Here is a 22,213-nt window from a genome sequence, read left to right as displayed (position 1 = left end):
ACCTTAATCATAGAGTAAACTTAAACAAAATCCTTCTTTAAGGGAGGTGATTCATATAGTGCTGAGCCGTGATTAGAGAACTCAATATGTTAGTATGGATGTTGCTCATTCATCCAAGAGTACATGCTTCCTGATGTTTATCACTGCTCTCATTTCCCCTGGTTTATATATATGGCACCCTTGCTGATATAGGGCACGCTAAATATTTGTTTTGCTTTTGTGCAAACACCGCTAAAAGTAAACTTTTAATGAGGAAGGAATAGCGCTCCTATTACCCAATGCACGCTGTCGCTAACATCTAGACTTTAGATAGAGCTACCAAGTTAAAGTCTTCTCCCCAAAGACTTTAATGGAGCATGCTTTAAAATAAAGAAAATAAAGACTAACACTTATCACTTCCATGCTAACCTGACACTGCATTAGACCTACAGCTCTAAGACCATAAATATTTTACATTCCAATGTTCTTCACATAAAATATGTGTTCTTTTTAATATTAAATATATGTTTCTATATATCTGATGATTTTTTTTGTAAAATATAGAATATACAACAGATATGAGTACACCCCTGTGCATAGTAAGTGTATGTTGTAGCCTAAAATTTTGCTGTTTGCTGTATTGGACCCCTGTTTTGCTGAATAAAAGTCTATTTTAAAAATATTGGAAGCTGGAGGACATTATTCATTTTTTTTAGCACTTCCCAGAGTTCTTCTTTAGATTTAGGTTGACTTTTATTTCTTTCTTTGTCCAGGTGATCCCATACTTCCTCTATAATATTCAGGTCTGGACTCTGTGGAGGCAGTCCATGACTGTCAGTGTTTTATCAGCTTGTTTTCTCTCTAAATATGATTTCATTGCATTAGCAGTGTGCTTGGGATCATGATCATGGTGAAAAATAAAACCATTCCCAATCAGGCGCTTTCCAGAAAGAATGGCATGATGAATTAAAACCTTTTCAGCATTCATGATCCCATCAATTCGGACAATATCACCAACACCACTGGCAGAAATGCAGCCCCAAACCAGGACAGACCCTCCACCATGTTTCACTGAAGGCCTGCAAGCACTCATTCTTCCATATTTCTCCAATTCTTCTTCTCAAATGTTGTTGAGGATTTGACCCAAAAAATTAAAACATGGATTTCTCACTCCATAATACTCTTTTCCGCTAATCTTCATTCCAATCTTTGTGAGCTTTAACATATCTTAGCCTTTTCACCCTCTTCCCTTTCAAAAAAAGTGGTTTCATGGCTGCTACCCTTCCATAAAGACCATATCTGATCAAGTTTCTTCGGACTGTAGAAGGGTCAACTTGGCATCCTGACGAAGCTGCCAGATGCTGAGCCAGATCCTTGCTGGTCTCTCTTGAAATGAAACTCTGAGAAACTTCTTATCTGATTTTGAAGTTTTCTTGGCCTTCCAGTACTTTTTTTGTCCTTGACTTCTCCTGATTCTTCACATTTCTTTATAAAAGATTGAATACCACATCTTGAGTATCCAGTTTGTTTGCTGATTTCACTTTTAGAGTGGTCTTGCTGATGCAAAAGTATGATTTTATCTCTGTTCTTTGGCATTTTCAATGGAATGATGGGATTGAAAGTTGGTCTTAATAGCAAGCTTCCAAAGAATTAAACTTATACCACATGTGTATGTAATACTCAAGCCTTTCTTGCACAAACCTGGTGTAATAGACCTTTTTCACTGCAGTTATTTGAAATAGAAGGACAAATACAGGTGTTAGCATTAATTAGGGTTCCATTCCATTTAGGTTTATGGGAGTCAGGTTCCTGCTATTTTTCAAGTGTAAGTGGAGGTCATACTAAATACTTACCACTTTAGACTAGAAGCTGTTTTTTTCTGATTTTCTTCTGTTTTTTAATACTGCATAAAAATATCCCGTATTTTCTGGTTGTATTCTAATAAAGAGACTGAGAAATAAATATATATGGTCATTATACCATTGCTAAAACAACAAATCTAATTGGGACCTAAGACTTTTGCACAGTACAACATTTTAAATTATGGGGAGGTGAAAAGTGAATTTAAAATCCTCTGCTAAGCAGTGCACACAATTTAAAGAAAATAACTCATTTTGTAGCTCATTTAGCAGATCTAAACAAGTCACAAGGCTTGTTTATCCCACAGAAAACCCATGGGTACACTGTTTCCAATGCAGCTAAGGATTCTGTGTAAGACATGCAAATGAGGTTCACAATGACTCACTCTTCTACTTCAGTTGTTTTTTCTGCAAATTCCCTTTATGCCAAAGCCTGCTGTTCACACAGCTTTTAAGCTTAGCTAGGGTTTGTACAGTGATTCAGACCATCCCAGTATCATATTATGCCACAAATAATCTTTTACTAATTTGGTGGCATTTGCTGATATCCGTTGTCAAAAAGAAGGCAGTCAGACTTAAACACAGACTTCAATGCTTGCTGGTCTTTAAATATTTTTTATTTAGTAATTTATGTATTTTTTTAATTTTATAAGTATATTTACTGTAGTATTATGCCAGTTATGAATGTATTAAAATAATTACCTAAAGCAGTATTTATACTGGCAAAGATAAACACTGTGATGATTCTGAAAAAAACAACAAATGATAATACATAAATACTTGTTTAACATACATTTATTTCTATTGCAGCAGAATTTACATAACTTATTTTACAAATATTTTTTATTTTGAAGCAAAACTATTTGATTGACTTGATGCTGTGATTTTATGGTTTATATGTATTAGTTCATAGTCTTTTACAAACTAATTTAATCTATTTTAATCTGTTTAATTATTTTTTTATTTATTATTTCTTACAGCACATTAGTAGTAGAAGACACAAGGACAGAGCTGCTGGGAAACCTCCTAAACCTAAATATAGTCCCTATAATAAAACACAGAGGGGAAGTACTCCACTTGGGGTGAGTAAACTGTTTAAAAAAACAAGTTTTTATTTTTTATTTTTTATAATATGCTTGCCTAAAGCAAAGAACAGCCACAAATATTTAATTAAAGGGATACTTAAGTCAGAATTAAACTTTCATGATTCAGATAGTGCATGCAATTGCAAGCAACTTTCCAATTTACTTCCATTAACAAAATGTGCACAGTCTTTTTATATTTACACTTTTTGAGTCACCATCTCCTACTGAGCATGTGCAAGAATTTACAGAATATACTATATGCATTTGTGATTGGCTGATGGCTGTCACATGATACAGGAGGAGTGGAAATAGACATAACTTTGAAATTTGTCAGAAAAAAAATCTACTACTCATTTGATGTTTAGACTAAGTGCTATTGCATTGTCTTTTTTATCATGCATTTGTTGTTATGCAAATCTACTGTATTTACTGGTCCTTTAACAAATATTTATTTAAAAAATATTACACTCAAACAGGCCAGTGTAAATTTAAAATAATAACTATTATCAGTACAAAACTTTTAAATGTTCATGGATGGCTAGTCTCCATGTACTTTTTAAACCATTGTACTAGTAAGTTATTATTTTTAACATGTGCTATCCCCTTTGATTGCAAAACTTTAATCTTTTTTGCACCTTACTAATTATATAGTCCTACTCCTGATTCTATTGTAGCTCTTTTTAGGAGCCAGTTTATCCAGAGGGGGTGGCTTCCCAAATTTACACATTACATTACATTAAAAAAAGTTATTGTTTTTAACATGCGCTGTGCCCTTTGAATGCAAAACTCTTATCTGTTGAAGGTAATAATGTGGCTTACTTATGTCATTTTGGTTTTGCAACTCACTGAATGTTGGGAGTTTCTGTCCTAAATCCCGATGTGAAGGTAGTTATTTGTAAGTGCATCCGAAACCTGTGTCATCAAATATCAATAAAAAATATTAACACATTACAACATTTTGAGTTTTTAGCAATACAAAGTTATTTTCAGAAGACACTTTAAAGTACATTTACATACATAATTACATACATGTACATTTAAAAAAAAAAAAACCAGCAACATATATATATATATATATATATATATATATATATATATATATATATATATATATATATATATATATATATATATATATACATACACTGTATATATTAGTTTTGAACATTCTTATTGAGATGATTCTCTTTATATTTTCTTTTTATATTTGTATATTCCTTTGCTCCTAAATACAGTTTATCAATTATTTTAATAGAGTGAGTGACAGATATAATTATGACCAATTTTATATTTAATATTATTTTAACATTCATGAGTACACCTTGATGATACTTTACTAATAATGTAGCATTTATATCCTATTGTGAGCATTATGGGTAGATTGAGATGTTTTATTTGTTACATAAACTAGTATTACGTTTGGTTTTGCTTATAAAAAGCTATTTAAAATAAAAAAAAAAAGAAATATCCTTTTTTTCTTCTTCTAAACATCCACTTATAGAAGTATGGATCTGTTTATATTTTATAAAAGTTCCTTTGGTAAACTGTACAGAGGATTAAATAATTATTTAGTAGACTTGAAGCTTCACATTAGCAACTCCTTTGATAGAAATTATCTTAAAAGAACATCTTTTCAATGTTCGCAATCATCCTATGAAAGTAACTACAGCTATTAAAACATCCTGCATATAAGAATGGATTTTTGTCCTCCAGGGTGATTCACTGTAAAATTGAGATAAGCGCTCTGTAAAGGCATTTTCTCTTATCTAAATATAACATGTCTGCTGAAAACAGTTTTCATGCTTATTTTATTTAACATATCATATTTTTTATTTTTAATCTATTTTTTCCTTAGCTAATATAACGAAGACACATTTATTATTTTATAAACATTTCTTACCTCAGCTATATCTCTCTATCCAGGGAATTCCCATTTCAATTTCCCTCCTAATTGCTCTTTTCATTTTACTTCATTCTTCCCCAGGTACTTTTCCTTCAACTCATAACTTGTTCATTAATCTTAAAGAAAAGACTGAATATGTCATAGTCTTTTTGCAATATTTTACTTGGAAAACTGAACTATTTATTTTATTAAATATAAATTTGTAATATTTTTAATGCAGGGATAAAAGAAAAATATTTCTAAAAAGAAAATAGAACACATTTTATGCTTGTCCACTAAAATGCTTAATTGGTATAAAATAATCAAGAAAAGAATAATAAATTCCATAAATGCAATCAATTGAAGAATACTGGATATGATGAGTCACTGGAAATTGCTGGTAACTTACTCAATGTATGTTAAAAAAAAAGTGTTTTCGATGCAGTTTAATATATAGGCACATTGTCACATCAATGTGGTTTGTGGATATAATTTAATTCAGACCAGCAGGGATACTGATGGCAGTGGTCAGTAGGATTCACATAGCTCGAAGAGGCAGGAGAAGCGCATCCAAGACAGCCAGGAAATATGTAGATGTTACAACCTGGAGTCATGGAGCAGAGCTAGGATCAGAAGCAGGCAAACATTCAGCAGTAGATCAATCAATTTCTGGACAGATGTTTAGTTTGTTCTTAAATAATATTAGCGTCATTTACCCAGCATGTTGCTACACTGGTCTGGGAAAAGCAGAGATTTTGCAGTTGTGACATTTGTGAATCTGGATAACGTTTGTTTGCAACCAATGGACAGATATGTTAGGTGAGATGGAATGTCAGAGTGTACATAAGAATTGATACCTACTGTTGTAGAATAAAAGTCCATAGTCATGTAGACCTCATGTATCTGGTCATATTTGATATGTTTGAGATCCCTCCATTCCTAAGGTCAAATAATAAAATATTGTTTACACAAAACACAGTCACCTAGATTACAAGTTGTGCATTTGTTCAGTGTTAAAGCAGCACTGCAGCCATTACAAGTCTTTCCGGTATGGCTGTACCGCAAGCCTTTTAGCCTGTAATGCAACATCAGTCCCGCACACATAAAAATTACGTTTTTTTAATGGGACTTCCATAGCGCAGCCATTACAAGTTTTGCAGTGAGGCTGAAAAGCTTGCGTTACACCCTATAACGACAATATCCGTACCGCCATCTGAGAGCATTAGTTATGAGTTTTACACAACAAAACTGTTATATAAAACTCATAACTAAACTGTCACAAAGTACACTAAACACCCATAAACTACCTATTAACCCCTAAACCGAGGCCCTCCCGTAGAGCAAACACTATATTAAAGTTATTAACCTATAATCTGCCTCTCCTGACATTGCCGCCACTAATAAAATGTATTAACCCCTATTCCGCCGCTCCCCGACATTGTTACCACTATACTAAAGTTATTAACCCCTAAACTGCCGCCCTCCCACATTGCAAACACTGTTTAAATATTATTAACCCCTAATCTGCCGTCCGCCCACATCGCCCCCACTATACTAAAGTTATTAAGCCTACACTGCCGCCACTATAATAAACCTATTGACCCCTAAACCGCAAGCCTACCACAATGAAATATACTAAATTAAACTATTAACCACTAAACCGAAATGCCCCCACATAGCAATAAACTAATTTAATCTAGTAACCCCTAAACCTAACGCCCCCCTAACTTTATATTAAAATTACAATTTTGCTGTCTTCAATTAAATTAAAACTTACCTGTCAAATTAAAAAAACTAAGTTTAAACTAACAATTAAACTAATATAACTATTAAATTAAAATTAAACTAAATACCAATTAAAGAAAACTAAAATACACATTAAAAAAATCCTAACACTACTATATAAATTACAAAGTATCTAATTACAAAAGATAAAAAATACTAAATTACAAAAAATAACAAACACTAAATTACAAAAAATAACAAACAAAATTATCAAAAATAAAAAAGATTTACACCTTATCTAATAGCCCTATAAAAATAAGGAAAATAGGTATCTCTCTAGAGATAGCTAAATATGGGGAGCTCTAATATGGGACACTCTGATAACAATTAATATATTAATAGTAATGTTAATAATAACAAATCTATGTTGATCAAGATGTAAAATAAGGCGAACCAAATGTACAGTATATATGAAAGAGACAAAAAAGTGTAGTAAGTCCCAATAAATATCCAAACCAGAAAAAACATGGGAAGGATCGATCAGTCAATGTGGTCTGTAGCATGATATCAGCAGCAGCACTCTCCTCACATCAGCTAGGCAGGACGTCTATACAGAAGAGAAAGAGAACAAAGAGAGGCGCTTGTGTGTACCAGTGGAGACAATGGTTAGGAGTAAAATCGCCCACAACAGGGTACTCACATTTAGTAGGAGCACTCAGACAGTGCTATTAGACACGGACTGGGTACTCAACAGCAACCCAGCTTGCTGATACTTCCAGCGTGTCACCAGGAACACCTTGAGCTCTCCCTTCTCAGACAGGATAGCAGGCTGCCAAAACAAGGCAGCTTCACAGGTCAGGCAAATGATGATGGAAATGTCAGGGACTCCCACTCCGAGCAGGAACAATCCCAGTATAGATGATTGGTAGAAGGTGATATGATTAGTAGTAATGATCAGTAGCAGTTCCAATATCAGATAAAAAGTGGATTTATTAACACATAAAATATTAAAAATAGGAAAAAAAGGAAGGGGTATACATATACCCTCCTAATTTACATGCGACACGTTTCTCAGCTGTGGTGCTGTTTCATCAGACATATAAAGCATACTGATCATAGCTCTCATATATATACCCACCAAATTTACCAATCATGTCAATTAAACAATATAACAAACACCTGGGGTTCTCCTCCCCTTGATGGAGAACCCCAGGTGTTTGTTATATTGTTTAATTGACATGAATAAAAAAGCCCACCCAAAATAAAAAAAACCTAGCCTACAATAAACTACAAATAGCAATAAGTACAAATAAGTTAAACAGCTCTTTTACCTGTAAAAAAAAATCAAAGAACAGTAAAACCAACCACCCAACCAATCCCCCAAAATAAAAAAACCTAACTCTAACAAAAACCTAAGCTACCCATTGCCCTGAAAAGAGCATTTGTATGGACATTGCCCTTAAGCTCTTTTGCATTGCCCTGAAAAGGGCATTTAGCTCTTTTATGAATAGCCCAAACCCTAAACTAAAAAAAAACCCACCCAAAAAACCTTAAAAAATCCTAACACTAACCCCCGAAGACCCACTCACAGTTGCTGTAGTCCCGCTTGAAGGATCTTCATCCCGGTGGCTCCATCTTCATCCAGGCGACTCCATCTTCATCCAGGTGGCATCTTCTATTTTCATCCCGGCGGCATCTTCTATCTTCATCCCGGCGGCGCGGAGTGGGTTTATCCTGAAGACATCCAGCACCGAGCATCCTCTTCATACAGTCGCCACCGTATTCTGAATCTTCAATGCAAGGTACACAATTCAAAATGGTGTCCCTTGCATTCCTATTGGCTGATTTGATTTTGCAAATTCAAATCAGCCAATTGGATGAGAGCTACTGAAATCCTATTGGCTGTTCAAAACAGCCAATAGGATGAGAGCTTCTGAAATTCTATTGGCTGTTTAATGCAAGGGACGCATTGAACAGCCACGTACCTTGCATTTAAGATTCAGTATGTGGCAGCGACCGTATGAAGAGAATGCTCCGTGCCGGATGTCTTCAGGATGGATCCGCTCCACGCCGTCGGGATGAAGATAGAAGATGCTGCCTGGATGAAGATGGAGCCGCCGGAATGAAGATCCTTCAAGCGGGACTCCAGCAACTGTGAGTGGATCTTTGGGGGATAGTGTTAGGATTTTTTAAATATTTTTGGGCATTTTTTTTTTAGTTTAGGGTTTGGGCTTTTTATAAAAGAGTTAAATGCCCTTTTAAGGGCAATGCAAAAGAGCTAAATGCCCTTTTAAGGGCAATGCCCATACAAATGCTCTTTTCAGGGCACTGGGTAGCTTAGTTTTTTTCAGATAGTTTTTTTCATTTTGTGGGTTTAGGGGGGGTGGGGGTTTGTAATGTTAGTGGGTCTTTGTATTTTTTTTTTTCAGGTAAAAGAGCTGTTTAACTTAGGGCAATTCCCTACAAAAGGCCCTTTAAAGGGCTATTGGTAGTTTATTCTAGATTAGGTTTTTTATTTTGGGGTGTTTTTTTTTAAATGGGTATTAGAATAGGAATAATTTTTATTCTTTTTGATAATTTGTTTGTTATTTTGTGTAATTTATTTCTCCAACATTGGTGTGTCCGGTCCACGGCATCATCCATAACTTGTGGGAATATTCTCTTCCCCAACAGGAAATGGCAAAGAGCACAGCAAAAGCTGTCCATATAGTCCCTCCTAGGCTCCGCCCACCCCAGTCATTCTCTTTGCCGTTGCACAGGCAACATCTCCACGGAGATGGTGAAGAGTATGTGGTGATTAGTTGTAGTTTTTATTCTACTATCAAGAGTTTGTTATTTTAAAATAGTGCTGGTATGTACTATTTACTCTGAAACAGAAAAAGATGAAGAGTTCTGTTTGTGAGAGGAATATGATTTTAGCAGCAGTAACTAAAATCGTTTGCTGTTTCCACATATGACTGTTGAGATGAAATAACTTCAGTTGGGGGAAACAGTTAGCAGACTTTTCTGCTTAAGGTATGACTAGCCATTTTTCTAACAAGACTGTGTAATGCTGGAAGGCTGTCATTCCCCTCATGGGGACCGGTAAGCCATTTTCTTAATCAAACAGAATAAAGGGCTTAATGTGGGCTATAAAACTGGTAGACATTTTTATGGGCAAGATCGATTGCTTTATTTGGGCTATTTATAAAGATTGATGTTGATATTCACACTTATAAAATTTGGGGAACGTTTTTTTTAACGTCAGGCACTGGTTTAGACACCTTTTCAGTCAGGAAGGGCCTTCCCTGTAGTAGGCTGAGCCTCATTTTCGCGCCATTACTGCGCAGTTTCTTTTGAGAGCAGGACATGCAGCTGCATGTGTGTGGGTCTGAAAGTATTTGAAAAGGTTCCTAGAAGGCTTCATTTGGTATCGTATACCCCCTGGGTTTGGTAAAGTCGCAGCAAAGGCTGTAGCTGGGACTGTAGAGGGGTTAAAACTTTAACCGGCTCTGGTTTCTTCATTTTAAGGGTTAAAGGTCTCAAATTTGGGGTGCAATGCTTTGAATGCTTTAAGACACTGTGGTGAAAATTTGGTTAAATTTGAACAATTCCTTCATAGTTTTTCACATATTCAGTAATAAAGTGTGCACTGTTTAAAATTTAAAGAGACAGTAACGGTAAACGGTTTTTGTACTTTATTGACAAGTTTAAGCCTGTTTAACATGTCTGTGCCTTCAGATAAGCTATGTTCTGTATGTATGGAAGCCAATGTGTCTCCCCCTTCAAAATTGTGTGATAATTGTGCCATAGCGTCCAAACAAAGTAAGGACAGTACTGCCACAGATAGTAAAGTTGCCCAAGATGATTCATCAGATGAAGGGAGTAGACATAGTTCTACATCATCTCCTTCTGTGTCTACACCAGTTTTGCCCACGCAGGAGGCCCCTAGTACTTCTAGCGCGCCAATGCTTATTACTATGCAACAATTGACGGCAGTAATGGATAACTCCATAGCAAATATTTTATCCAAAATGCCTGCATATCAGAGAAAGCGCGATTGCTCTGTTTTAAACACTGTAGAGCAGGAGGGCGCTGATGATAATTGCTCTGTCATACCCTCACACCAATCTGAAGGGGCCGTGAGGGAGGTTTTGTCAGATGGGGAAATTTCAGATTCAGGTAGAATTTCTCAACAGGCAGAACCTGATGTTGTGACATTTAAATTTAAATTAGAGCATCTCCGCGCACTGCTTAAGGAGGTGCTATCTACTCTGGATGATTGTGACAACCTGGTCATTCCAGAAAAATTGTGCAAGATGGACAAGTTCCTAGAGGTTCCGGTGCTCCCCGACGCTTTTCCTATACCCAAGCAGGTGGCGGACATAGTGAATAAGGAGTGGGAGAAGCCCAGCATACCTTTTGTTCCCCCTCCTATATTTAAGAAATTATTTCCTATGGTCGACCCCAGAAAGGACTTATGGCAGACAGTCCCTAAGGTCGAGGGGGCAGTTTCTACACTAGCCAAGCGCACTACTATTCCTATCGAGGATAATTGTGCTTTCAAAGATCCTATGGATAAAAAATTGGAGGGTTTGCTTAAAAAGATTTTTGTACAGCAAGGCTACCTCCTGCAGCCTATTTCGTGCATTATTCCTGTCACTACAGCAGCGTGGTTCTGGTTCGAAGAACTAGAAAAGTCGCTCAGTAGAGAGACTCCGTATGAGGAGGTTATGGACAGGGTTCACGCACTTAAGTTAGCTAATTCCTTTATTTTAGATGCCGCTTTGCAGTTAGCTAGATTAGCGGCGAAAAATTCTGGGTTTGCAATTGTGGCGCGCAGAGCGCTCTGGCTAAAGTCTTGGTCAGCGGATGTATCTTCCAAGACAAAATTGCTTAATATCGCTTTCAAGGGTAAAACTCTTTTTGGGCCAGAATTGAAAGAGATTATCTCAGACATCACTGGGGGTAAGGGCCACGCCCTCCCACAAGATAGGCCTTTCAAGGCCAAGAATAAGTCTAATTTTCACTCCTTTCGCAATTTCAGGAACGGACCGGCCTCCAACTCTGCAGCCTCTAGACAAGAGGGTAATGCTTCGCAAACCAAACCATCTTGGAAACCGATGCAAGGCTGGAACAAGGGTAAGCAGGCCAAGAAACCTGCTGCTGCTAACAAGACAGCATGAAGGAGTAGCCCCCGATCCGGGACCGGATCTAGTAGGGGGCAGACTCTCTCTCTTCGCTCAGGCTTGGGCAAGAGACGTTCAGGATCCCTGGGCACTAGAAATAGTTTCTCAGGGTTATCTTCTGGAATTCAAGGAACTACCCCCAAGGGGAAGGTTCCACATGTCTCACTTATTCTCAAACCAAATAAAGAGACAGGCATTCTTACATTGTGTAGAAGACCTGTTAAAAATGGGAGTGATACACCCAGTTCCAACCGTGGAACAAGGAATGGGGTTTTACTCAAATCTGTTTGTGGTTCCCAAAAAAGAGGGAACTTTCAGACCAATTCTGGATTTAAAGTTCCTAAACAAATTTCTCAGAGTGCCATCGTTCAAAATGGAAACCATTCGAACGATTTTATCTACAATCCAGGAGGGTCAATTTATGACTACCGTGGATCTAAAGGATGCGTATCTACATATTCCTATCCACAAAGATCATCATCAGTTCCTAAGGTTCGCCTTTCTGGACAAACATTACCAGTTTGTGGCTCTCCCATTCGGGCTAGCCACTGCTCCAAGGATTTTCACAAAGGTACTCGGGTCCCTTCTAGCGGTTCTAAGACCAAGGGGCATTGCAGTGGCACCTTACTTGGACGACATTCTGATACAAGCGTCGTCTCTTTCAAAGGCAAAGGCTCACACAGACATCGTTCTGGCCTTTCTCAGATCTCACGGATGGAAAGTGAACATAGAAAAAAGTTCCTTGTCTCCGTCGACAAGAGTTCCTTTCTTGGAGACAATAATAGATTCTTTAGAAATTAAGATTTTCCTGACAGATGTCAGAAAGTCGAAACTTCTAAATGCTTGTCAAGTTCTTCACTCTGTTCCACGACCTTCCATAGCTCAGTGCATGGAAGTAGTAGGGTTGATGGTTGCAGCAATGGATATAGTTCCTTTTGCGCGAATTCATCTAAGACCATTACAACTGTGCATGCTGAAACAGTGGAATGGGGACTATACAGACTTGTCTCCAGTGATTCAAGTAGATCAGAAGACCAGAGACTCACTCCGTTGGTGGCTAACCCAGGATCACCTGTCCCAGGGAATGAGCTTCCGCAGACCAGAGTGGGTCATCGTCACGACCGACGCCAGTCTAGTGGGCTGGGGCGCGGTCTGGGACTCCCTGAAAGCTCAGGGGCTATGGTCTCGGGAAGAGTCTCTTCTCCCGATAAACATTCTGGAACTGAGAGCGATATTCAATACTCTCAGGGCTTGGCCTCAACTAGCAAAGGCCAGATTCATAAGATTCCAATCAGACAACATGACAACTGTTGCTTACATCAACCATCAGGGGGGAACAAGGAGTTCCCTGGCGATGAGAGAAGTTACCAAAATCATAAAATGGGCGGAGGATCACTCCTGCCACCTATCTGCAATCCACATCCCAGGAGTGGAAAACTGGGAGGTGGATTATCTGAGTCATCAGACATTCCATCCGGGGGAGTGGGAACTCCACCCGGAGATATTTGCTCAGTTGACTCAATTATGGGGCATTCCAGACATGGGTCTGATGGCGTCTCGTCAGAACTTCAAGGTTCCTTGCTACGGGTCCAGATCCAGGGATCCCAAGGCGACTCTAGTGGATGCATTAGTAGCACCTTGGACCTTCAACCTAGCTTATGTGTTTCCACCGTTTCCTCTCATTCCCAGGCTGGTAGCCAGGATCAAGCAGGAGAGGGCCTCTGTGATCTTGATAGCTCCTGCGTGGCCACGCAGGACTTGGTATGCAGACCTGGTGAATATGTCATCAGCTCCACCATGGAAGCTACCTTTGAGAAAGGATCTTCTAGTACAGGGTCCATTCGAACATCCAAATCTAGTTACCCTCCAGCTAACGGCTTGGAAATTGAATGCTTGATTTTATCTAAGCGTGGGTTTTCGGATTCTGTAATAGATACTCTGGTACAAGCCAGAAAACCTGTAACTAGAAAAATTTACCATAAAATATGGAAAAGATATATCTGTTGGTGTGAATCCAAGGGATTCTCATAGAGTAAGATCAAAATTCCTAGGATCCTTTCTTTTCTCCAAGAAGGTTTGGATAAAAGATTATCAGCGAGTTCTCTAAAGGGACAGATTTCTGCTTTATCTGTCTTGTTACACAAACGTCTGGCAGCTGTGCCTGATGTTCAAGCTTTTGTTCAGGCTTTGGTCAGGATCAAGCCTGTTTACAGACCTTTGACTCCTCCCTGGAGTCTGAATTTAGTTCTTTCAGTTCTTCAAGGGGTTCCGTTTGAACCTCTACATTCCATAGATATCAAGATGTTATCTTGGAAAGTTCTGTTTTTGGTTGCTATTTCTTCTGTTAGAAGAGTTTCTGAGTTATCTGCTTTGCAGTGTAATCCGCCCTATCTGGTGTTCCATTCAGATAAGGTTGTTTTGCGTACTAAACCTGGTTTCCTTCCAAAGGTTGTTTCCAACAAGAATATTAACCAGGAAATAGTTGTGCCTTCTTTGTGTCCGAATCCAGTTTCAAAGAAGGAACGTTTGTTACACAATTTAGATGTAGTTCGTGCTTTAAAGTTCTATTTAGAAGCAACAAAGGATTTCAGACAAACGTCTTCTCTGTTTGTCGTTTATTCTGGCAAGAGGAGAGGTCAAAAATCTACTGCTACCTCTCTTTCCTTTTGGCTGAAAAGCATCATCCGATTGGCTTACGAGACTGCCGGACGGCAGCCTCCGGAACACATCACAGCTCACTCTACTAGGGCTGTGGCTTCCACATGGGCCTTCAAGAACGAGGCTTCTGTTGATCAGATATGTAAGGCAGCGACTTGGTCTTCCCTGCACACTTTTGCCAAATTCTACAAATTTGATACTTTTGCTTCTTCGGAGGCTATTTTTGGGAGAAAGGTTTTGCAAGCTGTGGTGCCTTCTATTTAGGTAACCTGATTGGCTCCCTCCCTTCATCCGTGTCCTAAAGCTTTGGTATTGGTTCCCACAAGTTATGGATGACGCCGTGGACCGGACACACCAATGTTGGAGAAAACAGAATTTATGCTTACCTGATAAATTACTTTCTCCAACGGTGTGTCCGGTCCACGGCCCGCCCTGGTTTTTTAATCAGGTTTGATGAATTTCTTTCTTTAACTACAGTCACCACGGCACCTTATGGTTTCTCCTGTTTTTTCTCCTGTCCGTCGGTCGAATGACTGGGGTGGGCAGAGCCTAGGAGGGACTATATGGACAGCTTTTGCTGTGCTCTTTGCCATTTCCTGTTGGGGAAGAGAATATTCCCACAAGTTATTGATGACGCCGTGGACCGGACACACCGTTGGAGAAAGTAATTTATCAGGTAATAAAAATTATTTCGTTTTGGGGTGGTTTTTTATTTTTAGATTAGGGCTTGGGCATTTCATTAAAGAGCTGAATGCCATTTTAAGGGCAGGAAAAGAAGCTAAATGCCCTTTTAAGGGCAATGCCCATACAAATGCCCTTTTCAGGGCAATGAGTAGATTAGGTTTTAACTTATTTTTATTTTGTGTGTTTGGGGGGTTGTATACTGTTAGGGGGGTGTTTGTTTTGTTTTGTAGCAAAAGAGCTGCTAACTTTAGGGCAATGCCCTACAAAAGGCCCTTTTAAGGGCCCTTGGTAGTTTATTTTAGATTAGGCTTTTTATTTTGGGGTGTTTTTTTTAAAGGGTATTAGAATAGGAATATTTTTTATTGTTTTAGATAATTTTGTTTGTTATTTTTTGTAATGGTAGGGATTTTTTATGTTTTGTAATGTTAGGTTTTAGTGTAAGGCAGGTTAGGTTTTATTTCACAGGTAAGTTTGTATTTATTTTAACTAGGTAGTTAGTAAATAGTTAATAACTATTTACTAACTAGTCTACCTAGTTAAAATAAATACAAACTTAACTGTAAAATAAAAATAAAACCTAAGCTAGCTACATAACTTGTCATCTAGGTGATAGGGTCATGATTATTAGAAAGTCTAGCATTTTTAATAAAACTTACACATAGGAGTGTATGAAGACTTGATGGGTTTTATAGTACTTCAAACAATTCCTATGTAAAATCAATAGAAATATTTGAAGGGGCTATTGATACCATTTTGGAGTTATAAACACACACTACTAGTATGATGGCCTATTTTTACATCTAAGTTTAATGAAAATAATTTCTAATTTTATTATTTTCATAGAGAATTTAGTAATTCATGCACAATCTCAATAATATAAATCCACAAAAAAAACCCGATTATACTTTATACTTCATTTTCCTCTTTGTCATTTTTTATTTGTTACTGTACTCACTGTATTTTACAATATTTTTATGTAGCTCCAATTGTATTGACAGTATTTCCTGATTTCCTGTGCAACTCAAGGGACATTAAATTCATAATTTAATCTACCCATAAAAAAAAAAATAATGAAGGAAAACAAAACAAAATTGCATTATGAATCCTTTATTTTGTTGCCTGCGTTTGCTGTAAGATACCTCTGTGAATTAAAGCTGGAGTAAGTTCATTATACCTAATAACACATTTTCACAAAATGTTATATCATTCATGTGAAATGTAAAGTAAAAGTTATTTTTAATATTAATTCTATTCTATAATTAATTCTATATTAATAAATCTATTACATCAGTATCAGTTGTGTTTACTGGGTGATATGTACTTTCTATCAATGCTGATTGGCTAATGTCCATTATTTTATAAGTACTTACAGCTAAAGCCTATATTTTAATGTTGCTATGTCATAACAGTTATTGCAAAACCTAGTAAACCGTTCTGAAAAAGACAGCTAAATTATTTTAATTTATGTATTTTGCAGTGCACTTTTAATTGCTGATATAGGCTATGTGCTAGATTACAAAAGTGGAGTATAATCAATAGGGTGTGTATCTTTTGAGTGACCTTGCACAAAGAATAGTTCACATCTAGTATTACAAGCGGATGGTAAAATTAAACACAGTAAAAAATTTTTTTTTTAGCACACCCTATATTTTTAATGAATAGCCCAGGAAGTCCATTAGCATGCTAATTGCGCTCATAAGTTGGGAGTTAAGTATTTTATTCAAAATAAGTGAATTCAATTTTTTTAGAGCTTTTAGCCCTGGGAGTAAACCATTATTATTAAATGTATAGTACAGAACTACATAAAGAACACCATTATTTGCCCATTATTGGCTTAGCACAGCAACTGACATGCATTTCGATGCATATCCACATAGACGTATATTATATGAGGACTTTAGCATACCCATGCTATCTGACATGCAGATGTTAGCGCATCCTAGACTATCGATTGAGTGCTAAAAATAACACACAAATACAATTTTATTTCAGCAGGCACTTAATAGCTAATACCATGTTTTTTTTTTTGTTTACAGGTAAAATTAGCCTTTTCAAAACAACGCCTAAAGCCACTGAGTCAACGGATATTACCAAATCCATTGGTAGCTGCAGCAGCTGCTGCTGCAGTTGCTGTGAATTCACCTTTTAGTCTCAGAACCACCCCAGCTGCCGCATTATTTCAAACATCAGCACTTCCTCCAGCACTTCTGCGACCAGCTCCAGGACCAATACGGACCACCCATACACCTATTTTATTTGCTCCCTATTGAACTACAGGCAATATTTTTTCCAAAATAAAAATAAAAATAAAAACAAACAATAAACTATGCAGTGCTTATTTATAATTTGACAATAATGCAAACCAGGACTTTTCATGGATGAAAAAAAACATTTGGTTTAAGCAAGAAAGGTTGTATTTTCTTAAATGAAATAGTTCTTTAATTTCCTGTTTATTTTGTTGGCAAATTACTCTTACTTGTAAATAATACAGAATATTTGATTGTCCGTGTGAATCCTGCTTATCTGAAATATTCCTTTTGTTTAGGGCATTATCAAATTCCAGTGTACATACAATACTTAATTTTGTAGATTAAGAAAAAACAAAACAACACTGTGAATAGAACCCTTCTGAATCTTAATGCCAAGTCTCCAATTGCTGGGTGTTTATCTGAACTAATTTGATACAGTAGATGTCTTGTAAAAAAGTAGTGCTATGTCTCTCTTATGTTATAGTTTTAACAAATATTCAAAAAGACATAAATAACTTGCTGTCTTACTCTGGATAGCAGCTTGTCAAGCAAATTAAAACTCTTTGCACTCAATTAGTACAATATATATATATATATATATATATATAAAGAAATTCAAATTGGCAGAGATTTACTGCATTCTCATAACAAATGTGTACTGCTGTTTTGCAGCAGATAAAATACATTGCAATGTGTGATATGTGCCATGTACTTTTAAAAATCTCCAAACTATTAGTCTTTTGTATGTGTTACTGTTTTCCTTACACCCGTTGCTTCATCTTCTTTATGTTACCTCTATAGATTAGAGTATGTTTGAAAACATAGAGTCGAGATGTTACTGAATATATTCTTAACTTCAAGACTGATATTTTTAAAATATTTCAGGAGATTTGGGGGGTGCTGTAAGTCTATAGAGATAAGCATTGAGGAAATGCTTTGTATCTTTCCATGAAAATGACTATGATACTTTAAATCCAAAAGTTACCAGAAGTATATCATATATTATATTTCAAACTGTTAGAAAGTATTTGTCTCATGCATATATATTTACCTGGGTCAGCTGCACAATAAGGCTAAAATCGTATTACAATAAAGTGCTATGTTGTTTTATATGCTAGGAAATCTATTCCTCAACTCAATTTATTTCAAAATTATACATGCGAATGTTGCAAAGTCAATTGATATCATATCCTAAGGCTCTCGCATTTTCATTTTCTTAAGTTATGCATTCAGGACCTTAAATTATTTAGAGGTCTTGTTCTTTTATTCTACTTAAACCATATTTGCTTACATAATGGATTGTATTTAAAATATTAGATCAGGAACGGTATAATATTAGCCATAGGTAAAGCAGAATAAGAGTAATTTGTGAAACAGCATTGACAAATTAGTCAATATTCCCAAAACCAGAACAAACCAGCAACATTTCCAAAATATGGCACAGCAATGAAAGATGATATCTTTATTGATTGTAAAAAGATCAAAATTATTGCTATATTTTACTTATTATCAGGCTTTGACTGACAAAAAAAAACATTCAGGGCTTTTTACAACTTGTAGTTTTTTTTTATCAGTCAAAAAAGGCATAATTTTATTTAAATAAGTTATAGTATATTTTTTTTTATCACAAAATCTTCTTCTCCTTGGTGTATACCATAAATAGGGCTGGATTACGAGAGAAGTGAACTTTAGTGCTCCCACTCAAGCATTAACTTCACTGTATTGAGGCTCTGTGCGTGCATCGGGTTGCGCTCTTATTACAAGTTGAAAGTAAAAAGTTTGCGTACAAGCGAAACCTGATGCACGTTAAAAAATTATTGTGATTGCATTTACTTCCCCCGTAGAAGTCAATAAAGAGTGCAAAGTGAAAAAAACTAACAGCTATACTCGCGTGCTAACCCAACAGGAGTTATGAAAATGTCACATTTCAATGTTCTTAATATAAAGGGTAATATAGTTTGTATTGTAAATACATATTTCTATATATATCTAGGCATAGATATCTATTTCACATGAACAGTATCAGATATATATATATATATATATATATATATATATATATATATATATTTAAATTTAATAATGAAAAGTACATTATTTTCTACGTGAAGAACAAAGGAATTTAAAATATGTGTAACACACATCAGGGTTCACATCTTAGGACTTACACGGTCGGGTTAGTGCACATGAAGAATTGCTATCTTCAATGAGCATTATTGAACTATTTAAGATAAAAAAACTACAAAAAATAAATATTTAAAATAATTATACATACTGTAAAATATTCTAAACAATACATAAAATACATCTAAATTTTTAACAGAATGTACAATAATTTTAAATATTTTTTATTTATTTTTTAAAAATATTTTTTTTATTCGATATTTCTATAACATGCATTGAAGATAGAAATTTTTCATGTGTGCTAATTAGTCCTAAATTTGCAAACCAAGGTGCGCGTTATGCATATTTTACAGTCCTATATTCTTTACATAGCAAATATTATATTTTTATTATTAAATATATATTCCTATATATATACGTATATATATATGATGCTGTTCATGTAAAATACACACACACATATATATATATATATATATATATATATATATATAGGAGTAAAAGGGTAAACAGCGCTTATGGAGATTCTTAAAAACTGAATAATATTAAAGTCTCGGCAGTGTTGGTGGATAAAGAAAAGAGTCTTTGATAGGATATTGGAATCCTAGTGTAATGAAGGCGTAATAGATACCCTTACCAAAAGTTACCTCAATCCTATGAGGTAAGTTTGCCGCATTGGAGGATGTATCTAGTGGTTGAATGAATCCTGGATGTTCTGGTCTGTATAAAATCGCTGCCTCTTGGAGTAGAATGGGATGTGGGTACCCTTTGTGCTGGTTTCTTTAGGAAACTTCCTGTATTTATTGCTGGGATTACTGCCTGCTGCTGTTTTCATTTAGCCTGCTATTTGTTCGGACTGATTACTCTGCCTACTGAGGACGTATCCGATTGGAGGATTCGATCACGTGGTCCCTGGTTTGTTGGGGGCCTAGGAGTTTGGAGTGGCTACGCTACTGCCGGGAGCTTACTGCGGACGCGAGAGGCGTCTGAAGCACTTCTTCTCCGTGAGGACGAATGGAGCCACCGCATCAAAAATTACAGCACTAGGGGCCAGAAGATAAACTGCCAATCAGCATAGTCTTGCTGGACTTTGTTGTGATCTTGTGAGGTTTCAGAACACGTTTCCTTGATGCTTAAATTTCCTCAGCAATTGGGATGTGGCTACTGTGGAAATTTTAAGAAAGTTCATACCAAGACAAGAAAACCAAGCTCCAAGAGGCAATAAATACAGGAAGTTTCCTAAAGAAACCAGCACAAAGGGTACCCACATCCCATTCTACTCCAAGAGGCAGCGATTTTATACAGACCAGAACATCCAGGATTCATTCAACCACTAGATACATCCTCCAATGCGGCAAACTTACCTCATAGGATTGAGGTAACTTTTGGTAAGGGTATCTATTACGCCTTCATTACACTAGGATTCCAATATCCTATCAAAGACTCTTTTCTTTATCCACCAACACTGCCGAGACTTTAATATTATTCAGTTTTTAAGAATCTCCATAAGCGCTGTTTACCCTTTTACTCCTATTTTTCCTATATTGTATAGACTTTGTCTATCATACAATATTTGTACCTTCATAGCTGCTCTATGAGATTTTCATACCTCTGACTAGCGCATTTACTTGAGTAACGCTTGTTTCCACTCACTGACACTGAGTGGTAACATTCTACTTAATTCTATATATATATATATATATATATATATATATATATATATATATATATATATATAAGAATAGATATACAGGTATAGGTATATATAGAAATATGTATTTACATTAAAAAGTATATTATCCTGTAAGTGAAAAACATTGGAATGTGAACAATGAACACTACATATACAGACAAAAACACATAAATACATTTGTACACACACACATATATGTATATACTGTATATATATATATATATATATATATATATATATATATATATATATATATATATATATATATATACACACAGACACAGTATCTCACATAAGTGAGAACACCCCTCACATTTTTTGTAAATATTTTATTATATCTTTTCATGTGACAACACTAAAGAAATGGCACTTTGCTACAATGTAAGTAGTGAGTGTACAGCCTGTATAACAGTGTACATTTGCTGACCCCTCAAAATAACTCAATAAACACAGCCATTAATCTCTAAACCATTAGCAACAAGAGTGAGTACACCCCTAAGTAGAATTGTCCAAATTGGGCCCAAAGTGTCAATATTTTGTGTGGCCATCATTATTTTCCAGCACTGCCTTAACCCTCTTGGGCATGGAGTTCACCAGAGCTTCACAGGTTGCCACTGCACTGGAGTCCTCTTCCACTCCTCCATGATGACATCACAGTGCTGGTGGATGTAAGAGACCTTGCGCTCCCCCACCTCCCGTTTAAGGATGCCCCACAGATGCTCAATAGGGTTTAGGTCTGGAGACATGCTTGGCCAGTCCATCACCTTTACCCTCAGCTTTTTTAGCAAGGAAGTGGTCATCTTGGAGGTTTCATTGGGGTCGTTATGTTGGAATACTGCCCTGCAGCCCAGTCCCCGAAGGAGGGAATCATGCTCTGCTTCAGTATGTCACAGTACATGTTGGCATTCATGGTTCCCTCAATGAACTGTAGCTCCCCAGTGCCGGCAGCACTCATGCAGGCCCAGACCATGACACTCCCACCACCATGCTTGACTGTAGGCAAGACACACTTGTCTTTGTACTCCTCACCTGGTTGCTGCCACACACGCTTGACACCATCTGAACCAAATAAGTTTATCTTGGTCTCATAGGACCATAGGACATGGT

General features: G+C 36.5%; 1 protein-coding gene across 1 annotated transcript in view; it reads left to right on the top strand.

The window, feature by feature from the left end:
• The window catches only part of ZNF385D (zinc finger protein 385D), a 538,925-nt gene extending 520,514 nt beyond the window's left edge, over positions 1-18,411 (top strand). The window contains exons 7-8 of the mRNA XM_053714223.1: positions 2,819-2,920; positions 17,077-18,411. Coding sequence (XP_053570198.1) covers positions 2,819-2,920; positions 17,077-17,310 — 336 coding nt within the window. The 3' untranslated portion in view covers positions 17,311-18,411. The remainder of the gene's footprint in view (positions 1-2,818; positions 2,921-17,076) is intronic.
• Positions 18,412-22,213: the final 3,802 nt, after the last annotated feature.

Source organism: Bombina bombina, chromosome 5 (genome assembly GCF_027579735.1).
Source record: "Bombina bombina isolate aBomBom1 chromosome 5, aBomBom1.pri, whole genome shotgun sequence".
Classification (NCBI taxonomy): domain Eukaryota; kingdom Metazoa; phylum Chordata; class Amphibia; order Anura; family Bombinatoridae; genus Bombina; species Bombina bombina.
This window is presented reverse-complemented; position numbering and strand designations above follow the sequence as displayed.